The following is a 20,680-nucleotide window of genomic DNA, read 5'->3' as shown; positions in this document are numbered from 1 at the left end:
CTCCAAGAAGCAACCTATCAGCATTATTTCAGTGATTGCCTCAGTAACTGCTAAAGATTTAAAACTTTTTAATGAGTTGTGAAATGAAAAAGTGCAGTTTTCCATCCTAATTTCATGACGATCACCTTACCTAGGTCATATTTATAAACAGATAAAGTCTTATGAATTCTAGGAGTCTCCTGTAACAAATAATATTTGCTCAAACAAATGTAGATTCAGTTCAAAATATAAACACTTTATTGTTTTCTTTCTTGTACGATTTTGAACAGAAATACAAAGGTATTGTATGTACATGACAATGTAAAGCACCAATGATTATCTCATGTATGAAATACTACATAAAAATTATGTAATAAAGAGATGATATACACTAAACAGACTTGAGCATTGCTACATGTATTTGAGATATGTTGCATTTATTACCAGGTAGTGGTATGTTTAAGTATGCTACGATTACAAGGAGTACTACATATGTACAAAGATGAATTGTTTTAATGAGAGCAGTCGTGTTAAAGGAGAAGATCTGCGTAGTCTCCATGAAATTAGGCAATATGTAGGTAAATAAAGGTATGGATGTTTGAATATCGTTACATCAACTTACACATTTTCCAATGGGCTGCATCACACAGCAATCAAAGGCACCTGTCCTGACTAAGGTACATAATCCTTCGTAGATTACTACATACCAAACTGACACAGTATTTCTTCCCTATGCCTGAATAGAAGATGGGTAAAAATGTAATACACAGGTTTTGAGCAGAAACACAGATATTTCTTTTGATATGAATGTACAAAACAAAGGGAAGGTAAAACACCAACACAATTGATATTATGGTGGTGCTGTTATTTCTAGATCCGTACCATGTTAGTTGACTTGCTGATATTTAAACAGTAGTAACTCATGATAATCATATACTATAATTACCTTCAGAGGTCTCACTGGGTTTGTTTAACCAATACACTGCTCACATTGATCTTACATTCTCTTTGAGATAAATTCTTCTTTTTGTCTTGGCATCTCTGTTCAATGACCATGATATACTTCTTGTTATGTATTTATGCTGTGCATACTTGTGCTGTCAGTTTATGTCAGCTAGACCAAATCTCACCCAACGATGGCTATAATTCACTATAGTTTGCAACATGTAAAGTGGTCAATGCCCTTTGTCATATAAGTCATCACTCAATCCTTCACACGAATTATGGTTCTGTGGTACGTACATACATAGCATGCATATTCTCCAGTTGATTTTCGATCTGGTTTTCAGTGAAATACTGTAGCTTAATAAAAAAACTGATTATCATTAGTCTCATCGGCAGTCACACAGTTTTTATTAAATAAAGATCATATACACATAAAACTACCAAAAATCAAAAGAAGCTGTTTACAAGCATGTAATTAAAAAAAAAAAATACAATGCACCTTCACAGTATGTATGATATGATAATTTTTTTTTTGCATAAAAGCTCACTAATATTGATACTTTTTACTAAAAACGTTGTTTCTAAATCTATGCATATTTTCTACTAACTTATTTTGTACAATTAAAACCACACTGTAACTCCAATACCAGGAAGAAAATATACCATTCATGGATATTTCACGGCAGCTTGATACGGTGTATATCTAACCTATACATCATGCTCAAAGGTGCACTCTCTCTATATGACACTACATTTGTACAGGAAACAAGAGCGGCAGAGAAATTATTTCACAAACCATGATTTTTTTCAAAATTAACCACATATCATATACACCTACAACAAGTCTGCCTCATTTTTTTTTTCTCCCATGGAGGGAAGAAGGAAGATAAACTTTCCGAACACTTCAGCAGTTAGCTGCCACTGCTCACGGTCCTTAAAGATGCATAGCACGGGGTAACAAGGGTGGTCCAATGGAATTGATCTTCATTCGTGTGAAAATTACGAACAGAGCACGCCTGCTAGAATAGAGTTGCCCATCAGCGATTTAGTGCATCGAAACCTACACTCATCGGTAACTGTTGGCTCTAGCCCAGACTCTTCAAATGTGTATGTACTCACATAGAGATCAGTGATAAACCTGTAAGCAATTCTCGACAGGGATTCTTGAATATATCAGAGCTGGGTAAGCCTACCACTCCATGGTATCCCCATGGTACTAATCGAGTCTTCAAGTAAAGGGACACACCTTGATATGCAAAGTTATCCCTCAGAAGGCAATGGGATTATGTCAGATGTTTTTGTCTATTACACATCTAATATAAAGTCAAACCAAAACACACACAACAAGGCAAGAGCATATTACTATTCTTAAAACCAAGAATCAGTTTTAAACATTGGATCCTATAGATCACATGCAACCAAGACACTCAATGATCACTGGAAATGTGGATTAATCAGACCATTCTTTACAAAATGCCTTCCATAGATTTTTTTCATCAGATAAGAAGGAACCATTACCACGAAAAACTCTGTACAGGTTGATACTTTTTTGTGCTTCGAAAATAAAAATAACTTTCCATACATACTGCATAGAACAGGCATTGTCAAATGCATACTGACACAAATATCTGTAATCGTTTCTTAAGCATCATGTCTAAAGCAGAAAACTAAATACAGCGAATGTAAAAAATCAGATAAATAGTACATTTACAGCATGCAGTTGACCTTGCTGTGTTAAACACATCAGTAATATGACCAATATTCCAGTGAGGGATGATGCGATTTGAAGCATATTTAGTCTGTGATTGAAATGTGCATGATGGATGCAACAAAGTAATTTGCTACGTATGCTATGTACAGTATTTTCCTCATTCTTTTTTTCAACCACTCTGTAAAAGTAAGAATTTTTGTCCCCTCTGATATTCATTGTTTAGAATGCAGTTTTGAGGATTATGTTACGTTACAAATATGTTAACAGATGATTCAGTAATAATTCGGTAATAATTGTAAATGATGTAGTTGCATATTGCATGTGCTAAAGGGTAATGAGTGAAAATGCATGAGCATGAAATGATGCTGAACAAATTGAGAATCTCTGCCCTCTTATGTGCTGATATCGAGCTATTAAGGAAGACCAAAGATTTTTGGTTTTGTTTCTATACACGTACAAAACAATGTTTTTCTTTATGTTAATATTCCCATTTCATATAATGGTTGACATCTATGCAAATCAGTACTTACTTCTCTCCCTCTTCCCTTTTGGTGAATCTATCCACCAATGCACCGAGTTCTAAGTGTGTCTTTCATGCAGGTGAAGAAGTATCACATCAGAAGTATCAAAGATTATTTGATTTTTACTTGTTTTTTTAAATCAGGATTTTCATTCATCTTATCACATTCGAAGAAGAGTCCCTTCTTGCTCTTGATGAGGATGCAAATCTACTGTCAAGGAAAACCTCTTAAGCAAGATCAAAGTCCTTGTTTATAAGACAATAAGGCATTTGCCGAATAAGCAGCGGCACTGAAGAAGAGACCGCTCCTTGCAAGGGGCATGTCTGACACAGTCACTGAGCATATCAAGACTCTTTCCGTCATCGGCTTCGATATTTCAAGAGTTGGCTCTGCACTTGCTCTCTTGAATTACAGAAACAAAAATAACTTCCTTGGTCGGAGGTTACAGGAGACGTCTCCTCATACACGAGATCGCTTTGTCTCTGAACAAAGAATAAGATGAAGATTACAGGAAGTCAATGTTATGAATGTCGCATGGGGATGCAATCTGAATAATGTTTGTCAGCATAAAAAGTAAAGATATGACTATGTCAAAGTTATCAGACCAGTTAGGCTAGATTATGAGGGATGATCCTTTATGACAATTAGTATATTTTTACTGGATTGGAAAACTTTAGTAAGATGATGAGTAAAATGGATATGACGTCAAAGAGTTCTGGATTATTTGAGGTTAACGATGCAAGAAGTTTAAGTGGTAATTACATGACCCCACTGAACATTATCATGAATATGTAAAGTGATATGAAATCAGTCATTGATAGCCTCGTCAGAAAGTTTAATTTGAATTAGTATCAATGTGATTTAAATTGAGAAATATGGTGAAAGACGTGAGTAAGAGAAATCATAGAGTTAATGAGAAAATATCAAAATATGTTTTGCTTCGTTCAGCATACTCTTGCAACTGGAGTCATATAGAAGCACATGTATGATAAATTCTGATAGTGCCCTAATAGACGCCAGAGGTTACCCCCCCCCCAAAAAAAAAAAAAAATCACTCACTTAGCAACCGAGTAGTGAGGACGACAGATTGTGATTCGCCCCGCCCTGCTTCATTGTAAGCAGCTACTGAGACATCATATCTTGTACCGGGCGTGAGGCCACCAATTTTTAAGCTCAGCTCCGGTGAGACAGCAACCAACTCCTCCATAGCGGGCCCCTCTGTGTTGCCTGTGGATTCAGAATTTCAGAGCCAGATATGTGTACACATGCACTTCACATATATTGCACTGAAAATAATATGCAGCTAAGTGGTGGCTTTTTGAAACATGTGCATTAGAAGCAAGTACACATAGGCACCGGAATGGGCCTGAACTTTGGATTGCAACGCTGCAATTCTCAAAGGTCTGTAAAAGAGTTGAAAGTGTGTGTATTTCACTGATTAGACCAGTTTCTCAGTGTAAGCTTCTGAATCCTCAAAGAAGATTCTTCTCCTTTACACCACAGGAGGAACAATACATACAAGAAGCCAATGTTTGCATATTATGGAGCCTTCAATACGCTATTTTACAATCTCCTCCACTCATTACATTTAGTAAGTGTGTCCTCTTTCAGTGAGTAGCCATCTTTCTCAGAATTTCAAATCAAACTTTAGCTCCACTGTTAGTACAGGATGCTTTAGATGCAATCACTGTGAAATTCATCTGAAATATGATCAGTTCTCTTGGTTCATTTGATATATCTGCATAACACCATCGAACTACAAGCACAGGTACACTCACTTTCTTTGTACATGACGACATATCCCTCCACATCCCCACTGTCGGGCTGATTCCATTTGATGAGCATCGTCCGAGACCACGCCCTCACCTTCATCTTGGTCACCACAGATGGCACTATCAACAAACATCACAAAACATATGACAATACCACAATCATCTACATCTTCTTTCAATAGTCACTGGTATTTCTATTTCAGTGGTAATAGGATAACAGTATCTTCTGGTTCTATGTTTGTAAACTTTTTTCTCCATCACTCCAAGTCTCTCTGTTCAGCAACTTTCATCCAATCGGAATTCTTTTACAGAATTTTTGGCTTTATAGTCGCGATGATGGTATGATATAGACAATCATATTCTACCATATAATTTTGCATTGCCAACCTGAGAAGTAATAATTTTGCCATGCTCACCAGTTAACAGCTTAACATTTGCTTCCATGACCAATGCTGTTGTGATGAATTAATTTTCCCTAAGACCTTAGCTAGACAATTACCAGCATTTCATGGCTGGTCCGAAGACCAATAAATCCTAGAAAAAGTTAACCCCTTGAGGACTGGTTAATTTTTCTACAACATGCATTTCCCATAGACACTTGCCTATTAAAGTACTCATGACTCGTCTTCGACAGGTTAAAAGACATTGGATTGCCTTGTAAAAGCACAATGGTGAAGCTGTCAGGGTCCACTGCATGTTCACATCCAATCAGAAGGTTAAGAATTCAAACCCTCATACAGCACTGTGTCTCTGAATAGCACATTTCTCAAATACACTACTTCTACCACCCAGATGTATGAAATTGAGAAGGATGTTTCAGAGGATGTCTGCCTGGTTAGAACAGTCCCCAAGAGAATGGAGGAAGTGCACTGTTACATGTATAGGTTTCATTCTACTGACTAGCATAATGAAATGTACAGAGGTTAATTTGTCTACCTCAATTCAGTAAGCATGCAGTATCTACAGCCAACTCCTAACATTGCACTCACGTGCACAAATATAATGCATCTTATGAGCTACTGCATACAGCATATATTTAGGGAGTCTAAATTTGTGCAAATAAAGACTTCCTGAAAAATTTGCAAGTGGTAAGATCGTGGAGTACACAACTCAACAGAGCAACTGACATGTGCATGTTGCATTCATGTTGGGTTCAGAGTTAACATGTTTGCATGCTGAATTCGAAAACAGGACCTGTCTTGTGACATTTGAGAAAATAGAAACCCCACAAAATATATGGCATACACACTTTCACGCACAGATTATGGAATCCTAATTTGCTCATGGCCATATTTACATTATAATCAAGTGTCCTCCTCACTGCCCGCCCCCATACCATCCCCACCCACTTCTGAGAACTCACAGTCTGCTGGTATCAGAACATCCATGGGTAAAGAGCTGTACCCCTGGCCCCCGTCCCCACTGGCCCTGACGGTCACCCTGTACCGGCTGCCACCGTGCACTCCGTCGATCTCACAGTGGGTGACCGTTGAGAGACAGTCCAGAGGTCTCATTAACTGGGAGCCATCTATTGGCTGCACTATCACCTAGCCAGCAAAAAGTCAAACATAGTGAAATATATGAGTGTAATATATAAGTGAGAGGAGAGTGAGAGAGAGTATTATATGTGACCGTGCATCACAAAACGAACAAAAAGTCGCACCCCTTGATTTTACGTGAGGACTCAAAAAAGGTGAAACGGGTCAACTAAGTCAATATCGAGTTTTTCATATTTTCTGAAAGAGCTACCCTTCTTCTACATTATTCTTGAGTTTGGGATCATAAAATGAATGGGAAAGTGCACTTTCAGCAGTTTCTCTACAACTCTTTTTTTGTAGAATAGTGAGATCAGGTATGTCTTTAGAGGCCCCTTTTCATTTCTTCACTTTCAAGTCTGATAACTTTTGAAGGGATAAGGCTACTGCTTTGAAAGTTGGCATTAATCATGAACAGAATGTTTTGATGGAGCATTTTCAATTTCAACTTAATCTGATAATCCCTTCATTGTTGTTGCCCAAGTGGTTTACATCCTTTGTTTTGTCCCATTCATCGCACAGCTACCATGGTTTTGGTAAAGATTAAACGCTTGAATAGACAGATAGACCCTGTACTTCAGAGCCCCTTTTTTCGGTTCACACTTTTCCAGAGTATGTGCTTTCTTTCCGATATTAGATAAGTTAGGAGAGTCCATTTCAATTGAGCTATACATCAGTTAAAAGCTTAGTGTCTGCTCTTTCAGAATCTGCCCTTAACTAAAAATCCATGTCTGGCGACTTTTTGTTTGTTTTGTGGTGCAGGGTCACATATAAGAAGGTGAGAGAACATAATAGGGAGACATATAGTAATATGGGGGGGGGGGGGAGGAGATGGAGAGAGAGGGGGGGGGTGAGATAATGGTAGACAAAGAGAAAGACATACATACTGTATACAATGATATGTGGCAATACATGTGGCAATAGGTGGAAAATCTACAATGTATAAAGAATATAAAAGAAATTGCAGAGATATACAGATAACAAAACAAAAATAACAACAATGATAATAATCCAGACAGGTTGATCAATAAAAAAATGCATTACAGCACCCAAACTTTTTGATTTATAATCCAGTTAGCTTTTCACTCCATTTACTCTATTTTTGCTTATTGCTGTGCAACAAATTGACTTCCACAGATGATCACCCATATAATCTAAAGCTGCCATATGACTACATATGCATATCGCAGCAGTGCTTCAGCACAAACCTCTCTTGTGGATTCATTGTTTTATCCCATCAATATATTCTTTCTAGCTCGAGCAGTTTTTTTCTTTGTTTTTATGCAAGTGATGAGAAGACAAGTTTTTGACTCACAGTGTACCCATAGATGTTTCCGTATGATGGCCTGGGTGGTACTGGATACCATGTGACATTGATTGACATCGAAGAAATAATATCCACACCTCTTAAAACTGGAGCATTGGGTATTGCCCAGCCTGAAATTAAGAGAAAGCAGGTACTCGTGTCATCTGTCATTGAGTTTTGTGTCTGAGTTTAAATGTATTTCATGAAGTCAAAAAAGAAGTAAATAATATGCTTATTAGCAAGAACCTATAGGGTCGGCATGTTATAAATTCCGTCTAAATGACAAGACAATGAGGATTTTTAAAAAATGCAATGGAAAGAAAAGTGAAAAAACACATAGGAGCTCAGATAATTCAGGGCAGTATATAGTCATGAACTTCCCTCTTGTGAGTCCTGGCCCATATATTTTCATACTACTCTCTGCTACAATTATTCCTTTGTATCTTGTATCTATATCTGATCTGTTGTACCATGTCAAACTTCCTTTATAACACCGAGTATTTATATCTTTCAATGGGTGAATAAATGCTAAGCATCATAATTAGCATGATGATAACATCATAAAAAAACATGGGCAAAAACAATGACAGTAATAATAATAATAATGATGGTGATGATGATGGTGATGATGTTGATGGTGATGATGATGATGATGATAATAATGATAACAATAATAATATCACTATCATCATCATCATCATCAACATCATCACCATCATCATCACAATCATCAATAATAATAATAATAATAATAATAATAATAATAATAATAATAATAATAATAATAATAATAATAATAATAATAATAATAATAATAAGAATAAGAATAAGAATAATAATAATAACAATGATAATGATAATAATAATAATAATAATAATAACAATGATAATAATAATAATAATAATAATAATAATAATAATAATAATAATAATAATAATAACAAAAATGATAATGCTTCTTCCATTGGACTAAAGATCAAAATGTCAACATTGATAGCCTGTATCTGATTCATGAGCTATAACAACTCTTCATATATCATTGCCTTAACTGTCAACAGACACTACTTTTTAAAGCCATTGAATGGCATTGCACTCACCCTTCCTCTCAATACCAACTGTCAGCGTCTCTGGCATGGGAGCCAGCCCCAACTCATTGCCTGCCTGAATTCGGATGTCGTACGGCATCAGCTCCGGGTCTGCGTCCAGCGTCGCCGCCGTCTGCCGGTAGTCAACGAGGGTCTGCATCTCTGTGGTCAGTTGGTTGGCACCGCTCCACTCCACGATGTAGTAGAACCCTGGTCCATTCAGTTCTGACTTTTTCAGCGGCTGATCAAAAGTAGTTGCAGAAAGTGGTAAGTCATGGTCAGCTAAACATGAGAAGAATTTGTTTTCAAATCTACATTTGCTATCATTACGCAATACCACAATTTGGACAGTGACAAAAAGTTTGATAATTTTGGTAAATCAGTGGTGTGGACCAATTCACACATACAGGTGATAATTCATCATGCATTTGGCTCTCTATCCAAGAGATAATGCTCTTTTAACAGAAAACATACCGAGCACTGCAGTCTGTGGCATCTATGCCATAATTCAAACAGACGTTCATGTAGTACAGCCTAAACAAAGTTAGGACTACTCTTGGGCTGACAACAGTTTCATGAACATTACTTGTTCTCTCATATTCTTGGCCATTCTCCTTTTTGAATGTGACCCATCGTAACAAAATTTCAATATACAAGTCAAATGCATACTTTCTTACTTTATTATAAATGGATTCTTATTGTAATTTTGCTTATTTTATTTTCCAAAACTTATTACAGACACAATGAAAAAGCTGGCCACCAGATGAGTTTAGTTATTATAAAGTCAACTTTGAAATTTTGGATGCAGTCATAAGCATACAAATTAACCAGCTGAGGATGAGTCCCAAGTATACTCGGGCAGATGTCTATGGGAAATGCGAGTTGTAGCAAAATCAGTCCGTCCTCAACAGGTTAATAGCCATATGCATGCTACAGTGGACTCCCATTATAACGAAGTACTGGGGACTGGCAATTTTCTTTCCTTATATCAAGATTTTGTTATATACCGAACAAATAAACAATAAAGAACAAAGAGCGGATAATTTTGCCGGCTGAATTTTTACTTCATTGTAACCGAAATTTTGTATAAACGTGTTCATTATAATGGGAGTGCAAGGTATCAATCAATGAAAACACAGTTGGTAGTCACATGCTTCACAAAAATTGAAATGTTACAGAATTCCAAGCCATCCTTGGTCTATGAAAGTCAGACAGAAAATAGTCTGGATATATACTTCTTGATTTATAAGCATCATATAGCAAACGTCTTGTTTTTCTGCCAAATCACAAATAAAGTTTGAACTATTACCTGGCTTTAAAATGTCTCTAACTTTATCAGGTTTGGTGGTGGCAGGTCATATGTAACTGCGCGTGTAGTGCATGTATGACTAGATAAATGGTATGCATTCAACCAGATAAAGTGAACTGTTTTTGTTACAAATTACCTCCCAACTTATATTGATTTGCCGTCCATCATCTGACACATTAGCCCTGATCACTGCAGGATTCTTCAGCGGAGGCATGGAGGGGAGGTGAAATGGCCCTGCAGTCTCACTAGGCTCGGACAGGCCGAACTCATTCACAGCACGCACTCTCACGTAAAAGCCATAGAATGGGGGCACCGTGATCTCGGTATCAAGGCCACGCCCGTCTCCGGCTGTGATGTTCTTGGCCACTTTCCAGGGCACTTCAGCCTCTGGGCTGCTGTACTCCAGCAGGTAGGCTGAGATTGGAGAGTTGCCATCAAAGGGGGCGTCGAAGGACACACCCCTCTTGGTAGGGGGCTCCACAGGGTAGGTGGTTACCCCAGAGGGTGCATCAGGTAGGGCTGGAGTCAAATAAGACAAAGGATGGTCCCAGCATGTAATTATGACATCACATGTATTGGCACATACGTATTGATTATAGAAATATTTATAGTTGGGCCACATAGTAATATGTTTGTTGTTCTTTTTTGTTTTTGTTTTGTTTTGTTTTGCAGACGCACATGAATACTGATAAGAATGCATGTGCATCACTCGTGTGGAAAGTTACAAATTGGACTCTAGAATAAAAACAACAGACCGATAATCTACACCTATTCCAGAAATTTGGTGTAGAAAAACTGACTGATGTTTGACACACCTTGATTGTGCTGGTGCCTATATTTGCTCATTCTTTTCACACACCACATACTATAAATGTACACAGTATATTTTGCAGAGCTTTTACCTTCATGAATTTGGCAGCATTTTTGCCAAAATATAGACAACTTTCAAAATAATTTCTTGTATATCAATTGCCTCCAAGAGGGAAAAAATCTCAAAGTATTCTTCTGAAAGCAATACTATCTTCACTTGTTTCTTCACTGAAAATTCAAACAATTGTGATGGTGTCTTAGATGTACGATGTAGCAAATGCAAAATGTTATACTTGCAAAATATGCAGGTTAAATAGCATCTCATTCAATACAGGTTAATCATACAAGTTGGTAGAGCTAAAAATGATGTGTCAATACTACAAATTCCTCTTTGAGATAAAAAGGGTCAGTTGTTTTAAATGAACTCCATCTCCAAAACATATACGCAACTGATAGTATCTGAGGGGTACCCAGAAAATTTAAACCTTATTAGAGCAAAACCGTACCAGAAAAAAAAAAAATGGTAAAAGACATATTACACTTTCATCTCAATTACTATAAAATTTGTTAGGTTAGTGTTCATTTCTTGTCAAATGGTCCAAACCTTGTGATGTGTCAAGTATGTAAGTCTAGTCATGACAAGTTTTATCCTGCACATATTTCAAGACTGTGATTATTTCCACTTAAAACTCTTCTATCATTACTATTATAATAATTCTAAATGCTTTTTTAAAACTGTAAAAGATATTTTTGTTTTTTGTTAAAAAACTAATGGTTATGAAAAAAAATTATAATTAGCATGGTATTAGTGGGTGGCAACTTTGAAATTACACTGTGGCAGTGTGAAATATTTTTGTGCGTATTTGCGTACTTGAGTGATTTTGATTGACAGATGGAGAAGATAGCTGCAAAATCTGATTTTTGCCCTGGGGTATAGAAAAGAAGCAAACTTACTCTGAATGAGCAGCTGCATCGAGACATTCTTGACACTCAATGCAGTCTCGGCCACACACGTGTAATTCCCCCCATCCTCCCTGGTGACAATGGGAATCGGGATGCTGAAGTCTGTTGATGTCTGGTACAGATTATTGAAGTAAACTATCTCTCCGTTCCGAGTCCAGTAGGAAGTCTCGAGGGGCATGTCGGTGATGATCTGGCAGGGCAGGGAGATGTTGGAGCCTGGCGTGGCAAACGCTCCGGTCACTGTGGTGCTCACGTCCAGTGGCTCTGGATACAGGAAATGAGAATAATGTGAAATAGTGACTGCATGTATTAAAAATAAAAAAATAAAAGAATAGTAAAAAAATGACCATAGGACCCTCCTCTTTATGTTTTGCAGTATATCATACAAAAATTGACTGCTTTAAGAGACATGATTAGAACTATTTGCCCAAAGAAATCACCAAGGGTGATAGTTTTAACTATGGCCTGAGAGAAAGCAGTCAATATTTGTTTTATATACCACATCCCACTTGATTTTAACCCATTGAGGACAAGTTTAGAGTATATGCTATGAAAGCAGTCAATATTTGTTTTATATACCGCATCCCACTTGATTTTAACCCACTGAGGACAAGTATAGAGTATACGCGGGCAAGTGTCTAAGAAAAATGCGTGTTGTAGCAAAATCAGTCCAACCTTAACCGGTTTAGATATGTACGCTAGATGAGGGCATTAAAATGAAGATGCTGCGCTCCCGGTCACAGAAAACAGAATTATATAAAGTATCATTTCACAATGTGCCAAAATAGATAGACAAATGCAATACACAATGAACAACTAGAGAGGGGCCGTCAAAGGCGGCAGACCCACGCCTAAGTACAAAGTCGGGGTAAACATAATGTGCATTCGGTCATCTACCAGAATTCGGTCACTTAATTGCCAGTGTGCTTTATCACCAGCCAGTGAGTTCTACCAAAGATCGTACACTGAAGTGTACGATCTTTGGTTCTACAGTCACATCACACGCAAATCACATCATTACACATACGGTATTAACACTCATTCACGTACAGGAAAGTCCTTAAGTCTCCTCCAAAAATCCATCGAAAATCTCAAATTCCACCGTCAAAAGTGCAGAATCGGAACTTTTCCAAGCGCGCGCGAATTAAGTCCAGTTTTAAGAGTATTGTCTACGCGACGGGTCGCGGAAAAAGCGCTAAAAATCGAGAAATACGCCGTTTTCTTGCGGGATATTTTGATTATAGCAAGCCGAGAGTGTGATGATATCAAAGGTCGTATGAGTGTACGATCTTTGATGGTATCCACAAAAGCAAAAAAGAAAAACAAAATTTACGTACCCCCTAGGCAATTACCCCTATGATTAGTGTCTACGGGAATTATTCAATGCAAGGGTTGAATGCAAATGTCTACTGCACCAGTATTCGGCCACCAACGAGCGCCGCAACGTCCCCGGTGCAATTTTACACCAACAGTGTAGAGCGCGATGCATTTTCAGCGGCCTTGCACACGCATTGACATTGAGCACGCATATCGTGCAGTGTGACTGCGACCGAGCAAAATGCTCCTCCAACGAAAAAAACAATCAATGTTAATTTGAAAAATCATAAAATATCAAAGGTCGTATGAGTGTACGATCTTTGATGGTATCCACAAAAGCAAAAAAGAAAAACAAAATTTACGTACCCCCTAGGCAATTACCCCTATGATTAGTGTCTACGGGAATTATTCAATGCAAGGGTTGAATGCAAATGTCTACTGCACCAGTATTCAGCCACCAACGAGCGCCGCAACGTCCCCGGTGCAATTTTGCACCAACAGTGTAGAGCGCGATGCATTTTCAGCGGCCTTGCACACGCATTGACATTGAGCACGCATATCGTGCAGTGTGACTGCGACCGAGCAAAATGCTCCTCCAACGAAAAAAACAATCAATGTTAATTTGAAAAATCATCAAAATACGGGCCAGTTTGTGATGACGGAGAACAAACTTTCATAAATCTAGAAGGACATAGTCCCTCAAATAGGCCTAAACGTAAATTTCGGAATTCTTACGAACATTTGAGCAGCGAAGTCGGATCGTTGGGGAGTTTATGTTTTCGTATGGCAGCGGAAAATCGCAAAGTGAGAAACGGGAAATTTTCGGAATGGTCACTATACCATGGGGTCAAAACTTCAAGGTCACACAGAATTTGCAAGGGTCAACCGATTATCACCAAAATCTAATCGATTCTTTCCTGTCATTATCCAAACATTCCCTGAACATTTCGTGCAAATCCGTTTACCCGTTCTCTTGTTATCTTGTACACAAACAAACAAACAAACAAACAAACATACAAACAAACAAACAAACAAACAAACAAAAAACCAAAAAAAAAACAAACAAACAAACAAACAAACAAACATACGGAACCCTTTACATAACCCCCTGCCGATTTTCATCGGCGTGGGTAATAACCCACAACTACAGAATCATGCAAGATACGCTTTAGATAGTGCACCTTGAAAAACCACTAGCTGACTGCTAGGCAGCAAAAACTATTTACTAAGGATCAAGCAGTCATCAAATGAGGTTTATATGTATATTTATATACATTTATATACATATATATATGAAGGGTTTGTTCGCAAAAACCGATAAGTCCATTTTTGTAGATTTTAAAGTACGGTCTCTGTCATAAAGTACAAAATAATACCTTTTAAAAATGACATAATGATCACTACATATGAAGGTACATTTTTGAAGTTATGGTCAAAAGAAGCAAATATTTTCTTATTATTCTCTTTATTTTTCCTGACCTTTAATCGCAAATATCTCCATTTGGCAAATATGGACTTATCGGTTTTTGCGAACAAACTCTTCATATATATATATATATATGCATAAATTATATCATATACATTAAAATCATATTACCCTCTGTTTTTGAGCTTGTTCTTTTATATCAGTGGTGTTTGACAGTGACCACGTGTTTACATTTACATTGTTTAACTTCAGGTACAGGCTCAAATGAAAAAAAAAAAGAAGACAAAAAACAAAAACTGAGTAAGTATTTTCATTAACATGCCCAAAAATCAGCTTGCCCCCCTCTATACACCCCACTTACCTCTGACCAAGAGCTCACTGTCGGCCATCTTGACGTTATGGAGACCATTGAAGATGATGCACTGGTATAGGCCCTGCTGCGTCTTGTCCACCTCCGGTATGATGATGGATTTATTCTCTGCCATGTAGATATTTGCGCCATATGCAATCTGTTGCCATGGTAACAGGATTGGAATACACAAAGATATGTTTTTTTCTTTTAAGAGTGAAAACTTGTGGTCATGTATATACACTATCACATTTGGCTCACTTTCTTCCCTCCTCTGAAACACCATTAAATACTGCTTTATATATTTCAGGACATTTTCTACCAAATGATGTCTTTCAGCCCTACAATTGGGCATGTTTCTACATCTAAGCTTAAGAGGTAAACTGCCTTTGATTCAGGAAACTACAATTCTTAAGGGAAAAGTCCACAGTCTAATGTTAAAAGAACATCTTTATATTTTCCTGATGTGTACAATGCAACCATAATATGATCCTTGGTGACCAAAATGAAAGTAGAACAACATTTGATAAGGACTGTAATACACACTCTAATAATGAACTCTACACTACATTACTTGTTACACCTGCATGTTGCTTACAGTTAACAATAACAACAAATGTTTGGATTAATCTTCTTACCCCCAATCTATAGTGACTGTCAATAGATTTAATGCATAGCACAGCTGTTTCCAATAAGCAATGGGTTAAAAAGGTGCTGAAGCCAAACTACGAGGGTGTTACCTCGTTACCCTGGAACCTCCAGACAACAGAGTGCTGTGGGAAGCCCTCGGCCACACAGGGCAACTCCACTGGGTCTCCTACCCATGCTCTTGAAGAGGGTGGTGGCCTGATAGTGAAGGCTAGCATTGGAGCTGCACAGAGCAGGGACCATGAGGAGTGGTGTGAGCAAGATTGGGGGGTGGGGGGAGAGTAAGTGATTAGAACAATAATGGTGGATTCCACAGGAAGAGGAACATATCATGGTTGAAAATACATTCAGTGCCGCTCACTGATTTCAAAGAAACGCAAGAACACGCAGAAAAGAAATTTACTAATGAGGTTCTTCACTTTTAAAGTTCATAAGACAGACTTTTCTTTGCTTTTTTGTAGGACAGCAGAGACTGGTGAAATAATGAAGCATCTTAGGACACACAGTATGCTTCAGGCAATCACTTTAATTCCTTTGTTTTCTCTTTCAAAGGCATCCAAAGTCTTCATAAACCAATGGCTCAAAAGAAACCTCATGAGATGGAACCAGTTATCTCTCACCACAAAACAATTTATCATCTGAAAATCAATGTGTACATATCCCTTCCTCTGAAACACTGTAATATAGACTACTGTAAAAGTGGATATTTTCGCATGACTAATTTTTCACGCTCGGTGGAGTAAGAAGAGTTTCACATGTTCTTAATTCCGCACAATCAAGAGAGCAACTGTTGGAACATATAGCAAGCAAAAATACTGGCGAACTTTTATTTTTGCGCTAGTGTTTGTTTGCGCGAAATGCGTGAAAATTTCAAGACCGCAAAAAATTCCACTTTAACAGTGTCTGTTACACAGAAGCCGCTGACAGGACTGTGCATCAGGGCCCCGTTTCATAAAACTTGTTATCAGTGACAAGTTGTGATAGCTGTTACAAGCTACTGAAGTCCCTGCATCTGATTGGCTGAGAGCAAATTTGTCATACATTGTAGTTCAATGTGGCAGTTGTCACCGATACCAAGTTTTATGAAATGGGACCCAGAGCATGACATGATTGAAACCTATGTCGTAGAAATGCTTTGCAATAATTGCTACATAGCTTTAACCAACATACCCAATAACAGAGTGGTTTATGAAAAGAGAAATTTAGGATGATGATGACCTACCGAGTACAGACACCTCACTGGCTACAATCTCCACCTGTTCTGCTAAGAAGTTCATCACACGACACTCGTAGCGTCCTGTGTTTGAGAGGTCAGCGGGGTCAATGACCAGCTGACCATTCGCCTCTATCTCTCGATTATCTTCTTCCACAACCTTTAGAAAAATAGGACAAGAGAGTTACTTAAAAAAACAAAAACAAGGACAGACTATCAGTAAGAAAGTCTGACATAGCACAATGCTCTTAATAACATTGAAGTTAAATAAGCAGTATTTTGGGGTACCATACAAAGAATCTTTTGCATGACATAGATGTATGCAATGACACTTGGATTTAGAATCATCTGCGATAAAATCATCATCCATGTGAGTGAGCAAAAGTTGACCTTTGTTTCTGATTCTCTTCTCTTTGTAACACATGATTACAGAATATTCATGAATTTGGAGTTCAAGACCAGACACTTCTCATCATAAATAGTTAGCATTTCAACGAAAATTCTATTAAATCAATGAATGACAAACATGAGCAAGCATATCAATTCATTTTTACACAAATCATGTAGGTGCATTTAACTCCACTTGGAATGTGTAACTTGGACATTTTCCTTCAAGGACAAAAATTTGATTTGAAAATACTTCAGAAATACTAGATTATTTTCTGTCCAATGACAAATAGAAAACAATTCCTTTAAATGTGCAAAGATTTCTGATCAGATCAATCAGGGTTGCGACTTGCAGTCAACTGACCTGCTGACCATTAAAGTACCACTCGATGCGAGGCTCTGGGTAGCTGTCCACCTCACAGGGGAGGGAGAGTCGACTTCCTACCAGAACTCTGGTCATCTCTGGGGGTCTCCTGACCATGACTAGGTATGCTTTAGGAGGTATCGTTGTAGCTGTCCTCAAGGAGGCTAAGTCAGAATATTTCTAGTTAATGCTAGGTATAGGAATCCTGTTTTACAATAACAAGGTTTTCAGTGCAGGAAATAGTAGTCCTCATCTCAAAGAATGTCTCCATAAATTTTACCAAACTTCATCACAGGACGGCATTCGGAATCTTATCATCATGTGACAGCTCAGACCATGACAGTGTAAGATAAGAGAGTTTGTAGCTTCTATTTTCTTTCTTTTCTCTAATGGTGGATTCTTTCCTTTACTCTGAAATAAAACAATGCATTGTGAGGTATATGATATTATATATATGATACAGGACTTTTTTTCCCCAAAACATTCCTTCCGTGCTTGGTAAACATGTGCTTATTGTTATGAGCAAATGAAGATGCTCATGCAGTGAATCACTTGACATGAACAGAAATGATAGCCCCAACTCTCAGTTTTCCCAAACTTTTCCCTCACAACAGCATTAAAGATGGGGCTGCATTTGTCAAATGTAGACCAAACTATAATCGAAAGGATGGATTACACATCCAGAAATCATGAAAACTTCTTCAACTTTGCATCCACAGTCCCTTTAAATGCTGAGGACATCTCCAAGTTGCCTTCTCATCAAAATATCTGAATCTTTAAATAACTATTTTGTCATGTGAACTTATTGAAAAGTGTAAAACATCTACTAAGTTACCATCTGAAGCAACATAGAGCCACACTTTGTTTAAAAGACATTGCAAAACCTTACGATGAGGTCTAGCACTTTGAAGACAACTGATAAAATAAACATAGACAAAGACATAGACATAGACATAGACATAGACATAGACATAGACATAGACATAGACATAGACATAGACATAGACATAGACATAGACATAGACATAGACATAGACATAGACATAGACATAGACATAGACATAGACATAGACATAGACATAGACATAGACATAGACATAGACATAGACATAGACATAGACATAGACATAGACATAGACATAGACATAGACATAGACATAGACATAGACATAGACATAGACATAGACATAGACATAGACATAGACATAGACATAGACATAGACATAGACATAGACATAGACATAGACATAGACAAAGACATAGACATAGACATAGACATACCACAAACCAACAATTTTTCCTTCAGAGAATATAAGCGCCTTTTGAACTTGGAAATAGGGGGATCGTTCATCACAAAATATATGTAGAAAAATAAAATATGCATCGCAAAACACTCTAACTTCTTCAGCAAACTTGCTATTTACTTCAAGGGGATTTGTCTAATAAGCATTAGGCAGACTTGCTAGCAACTGAGCCATGCAGCCCACCATCCTGTTTATACAAATGTGAAATACTCGAAACACTATGAATTAAAAGTTTAAATTCTAGCATGACATGCACTAACCAATTCTCTCCAGCTGCAGCTCAGAGACATACGTGACGATATCTGGTTCGGGTCCTGGTCCTACGGCGTTGATGGACTGGACCATCACCTGGTAGGCTTCATCCTCACTGCTGGCTGGGATGATAAAGCTGTGATGGAACATACTCACCTCCTTCTCCTGCCAGGTCTGGCTGCCCAGCAGGCGCCAGCGGATGGTGTAGGAGAAGAAGGGGGCACCGTGCTCCTCGGGTCTGGTAGGCTGGGAGTGGATAAAGAGGCCATGTATATCACATTTAACCCACTGGCTCATATACGTGGTCATTCTCATAGATTCAAGACATGAAACATCTGCTTCCTGTTAGCAAAGGGGTATATTTCTACCATTAAGTAATATTGTGAGCAATATGATTACTTGAATTACCTCATGTTAATTATCACAAACAACACACACACACACACACACATATACACAGCTAATGAATAAGGATGAGTACGCAGAATAATTTGTGAGGTGAAATATTACCATCTGGTTTCCTAAATATAATTGTCACACATTCTGTCAATGCACATGAAAAACAAGAAAAATGCCTGACATGCAACACTGACTAAAGACTCATAATATTTCAAATCGCCATCCTGTCCATCACTGCATTTCAGTACTGGTCTCTCTCTGTACCAACACAAGGCTACAACTCAAACTACTCCTAAACTGAAAAGAATGTATGTGATGACCAGCATGACCCAATATATGTAGCTACAACCAAACAAAACAATCGAAACTGAGTTTTTGAGTCAAGATCATAAAAAATGCTTTGCAACCGGCATTCTCACCTGCCACTGCACCTCAAGCTGTCCGTCCTTCCCAACCACAGTGACATTTTTGGGGTTACTGATGGGCCTACCAGGAGGGGTGTAGTACACACCCGTCGTCTCCCCCGGCTGGGACCGCCCCATCCCGTTGACCGCCGTGACCCGGAACTGATAGCTGATGTAAGGGAAGAGGGTGACCCGTGCCGTGGTCTGGTTGCCGGGGACAGAGGTCAACATTGACCAACTATTGCGGGAATACGGTGTCTGTGTCTCAACTTCAAATTGCTCGATGTGGTCCTCGGGGTCGCTTGACCATGACAGCTGGACATCCAGGGGCGAGGACAGAGATGTAAGGGTCACTTCTCTTGGGGCATTAGGCATCCTCTCTGGGAAAAAGGAGATTGAATTTATAACAACAGAGCAAATAAGCCAAGTAAATTGCAAGGTTGCAGTCATGAAGACTGAAATCGAGCATATTTCCAGATCATTACAGAGTACACATTATACTTTGTCACAACAGTCGAGTAGTCATCAGAATGGGATCTTACAATGACACGCTTCCTAATATCAGCGAAACCTAACCAATGCTTTCCTTGACATTTTCAGTATGATTCAGCCATAGTCTACTACTTTCTACTGAAATAGCTTTTTGACACCATCATCTGAGTGAGGTTTTATGACATGGTA

The 20,680-nt window shown here is 38.1% G+C and overlaps 1 protein-coding gene across 1 annotated transcript in view; it reads right to left on the bottom strand.

Annotated features, from left to right (window-relative positions):
• Positions 1 to 4,207: 4,207 nt before the first annotated feature.
• Positions 4,208 to 20,680, bottom strand: part of LOC139724025 (uncharacterized) — a 93,426-nt gene continuing 76,953 nt past the window's right edge. Inside the window, exons 29-41 of the mRNA XM_071635224.1 lie at positions 20,015 to 20,379; positions 19,205 to 19,442; positions 17,641 to 17,789; positions 16,899 to 17,049; positions 15,769 to 15,899; positions 15,041 to 15,188; positions 11,928 to 12,200; positions 10,300 to 10,682; positions 8,867 to 9,095; positions 7,779 to 7,900; positions 6,292 to 6,475; positions 4,935 to 5,048; positions 4,208 to 4,383 (exon numbers count right to left, since the gene is read on the bottom strand). Coding sequence (XP_071491325.1) covers positions 4,208 to 4,383; positions 4,935 to 5,048; positions 6,292 to 6,475; positions 7,779 to 7,900; positions 8,867 to 9,095; positions 10,300 to 10,682; positions 11,928 to 12,200; positions 15,041 to 15,188; positions 15,769 to 15,899; positions 16,899 to 17,049; positions 17,641 to 17,789; positions 19,205 to 19,442; positions 20,015 to 20,379 — 2,663 coding nt within the window. The remainder of the gene's footprint in view (positions 4,384 to 4,934; positions 5,049 to 6,291; positions 6,476 to 7,778; positions 7,901 to 8,866; positions 9,096 to 10,299; positions 10,683 to 11,927; positions 12,201 to 15,040; positions 15,189 to 15,768; positions 15,900 to 16,898; positions 17,050 to 17,640; positions 17,790 to 19,204; positions 19,443 to 20,014; positions 20,380 to 20,680) is intronic.

The sequence above is a fragment of the Diadema antillarum genome, unplaced genomic scaffold (genome assembly GCF_040938485.1).
Source record: "Diadema antillarum isolate AM-2024a unplaced genomic scaffold, OU_Dant_1.0 scf00000205, whole genome shotgun sequence".
In the NCBI taxonomy this organism is placed as follows: Eukaryota; Metazoa; Echinodermata; class Echinoidea; order Diadematoida; family Diadematidae; genus Diadema; species Diadema antillarum.
Note: the sequence above shows the minus strand (reverse complement) of the source record. Positions and strands in the feature narration are given on the sequence as shown.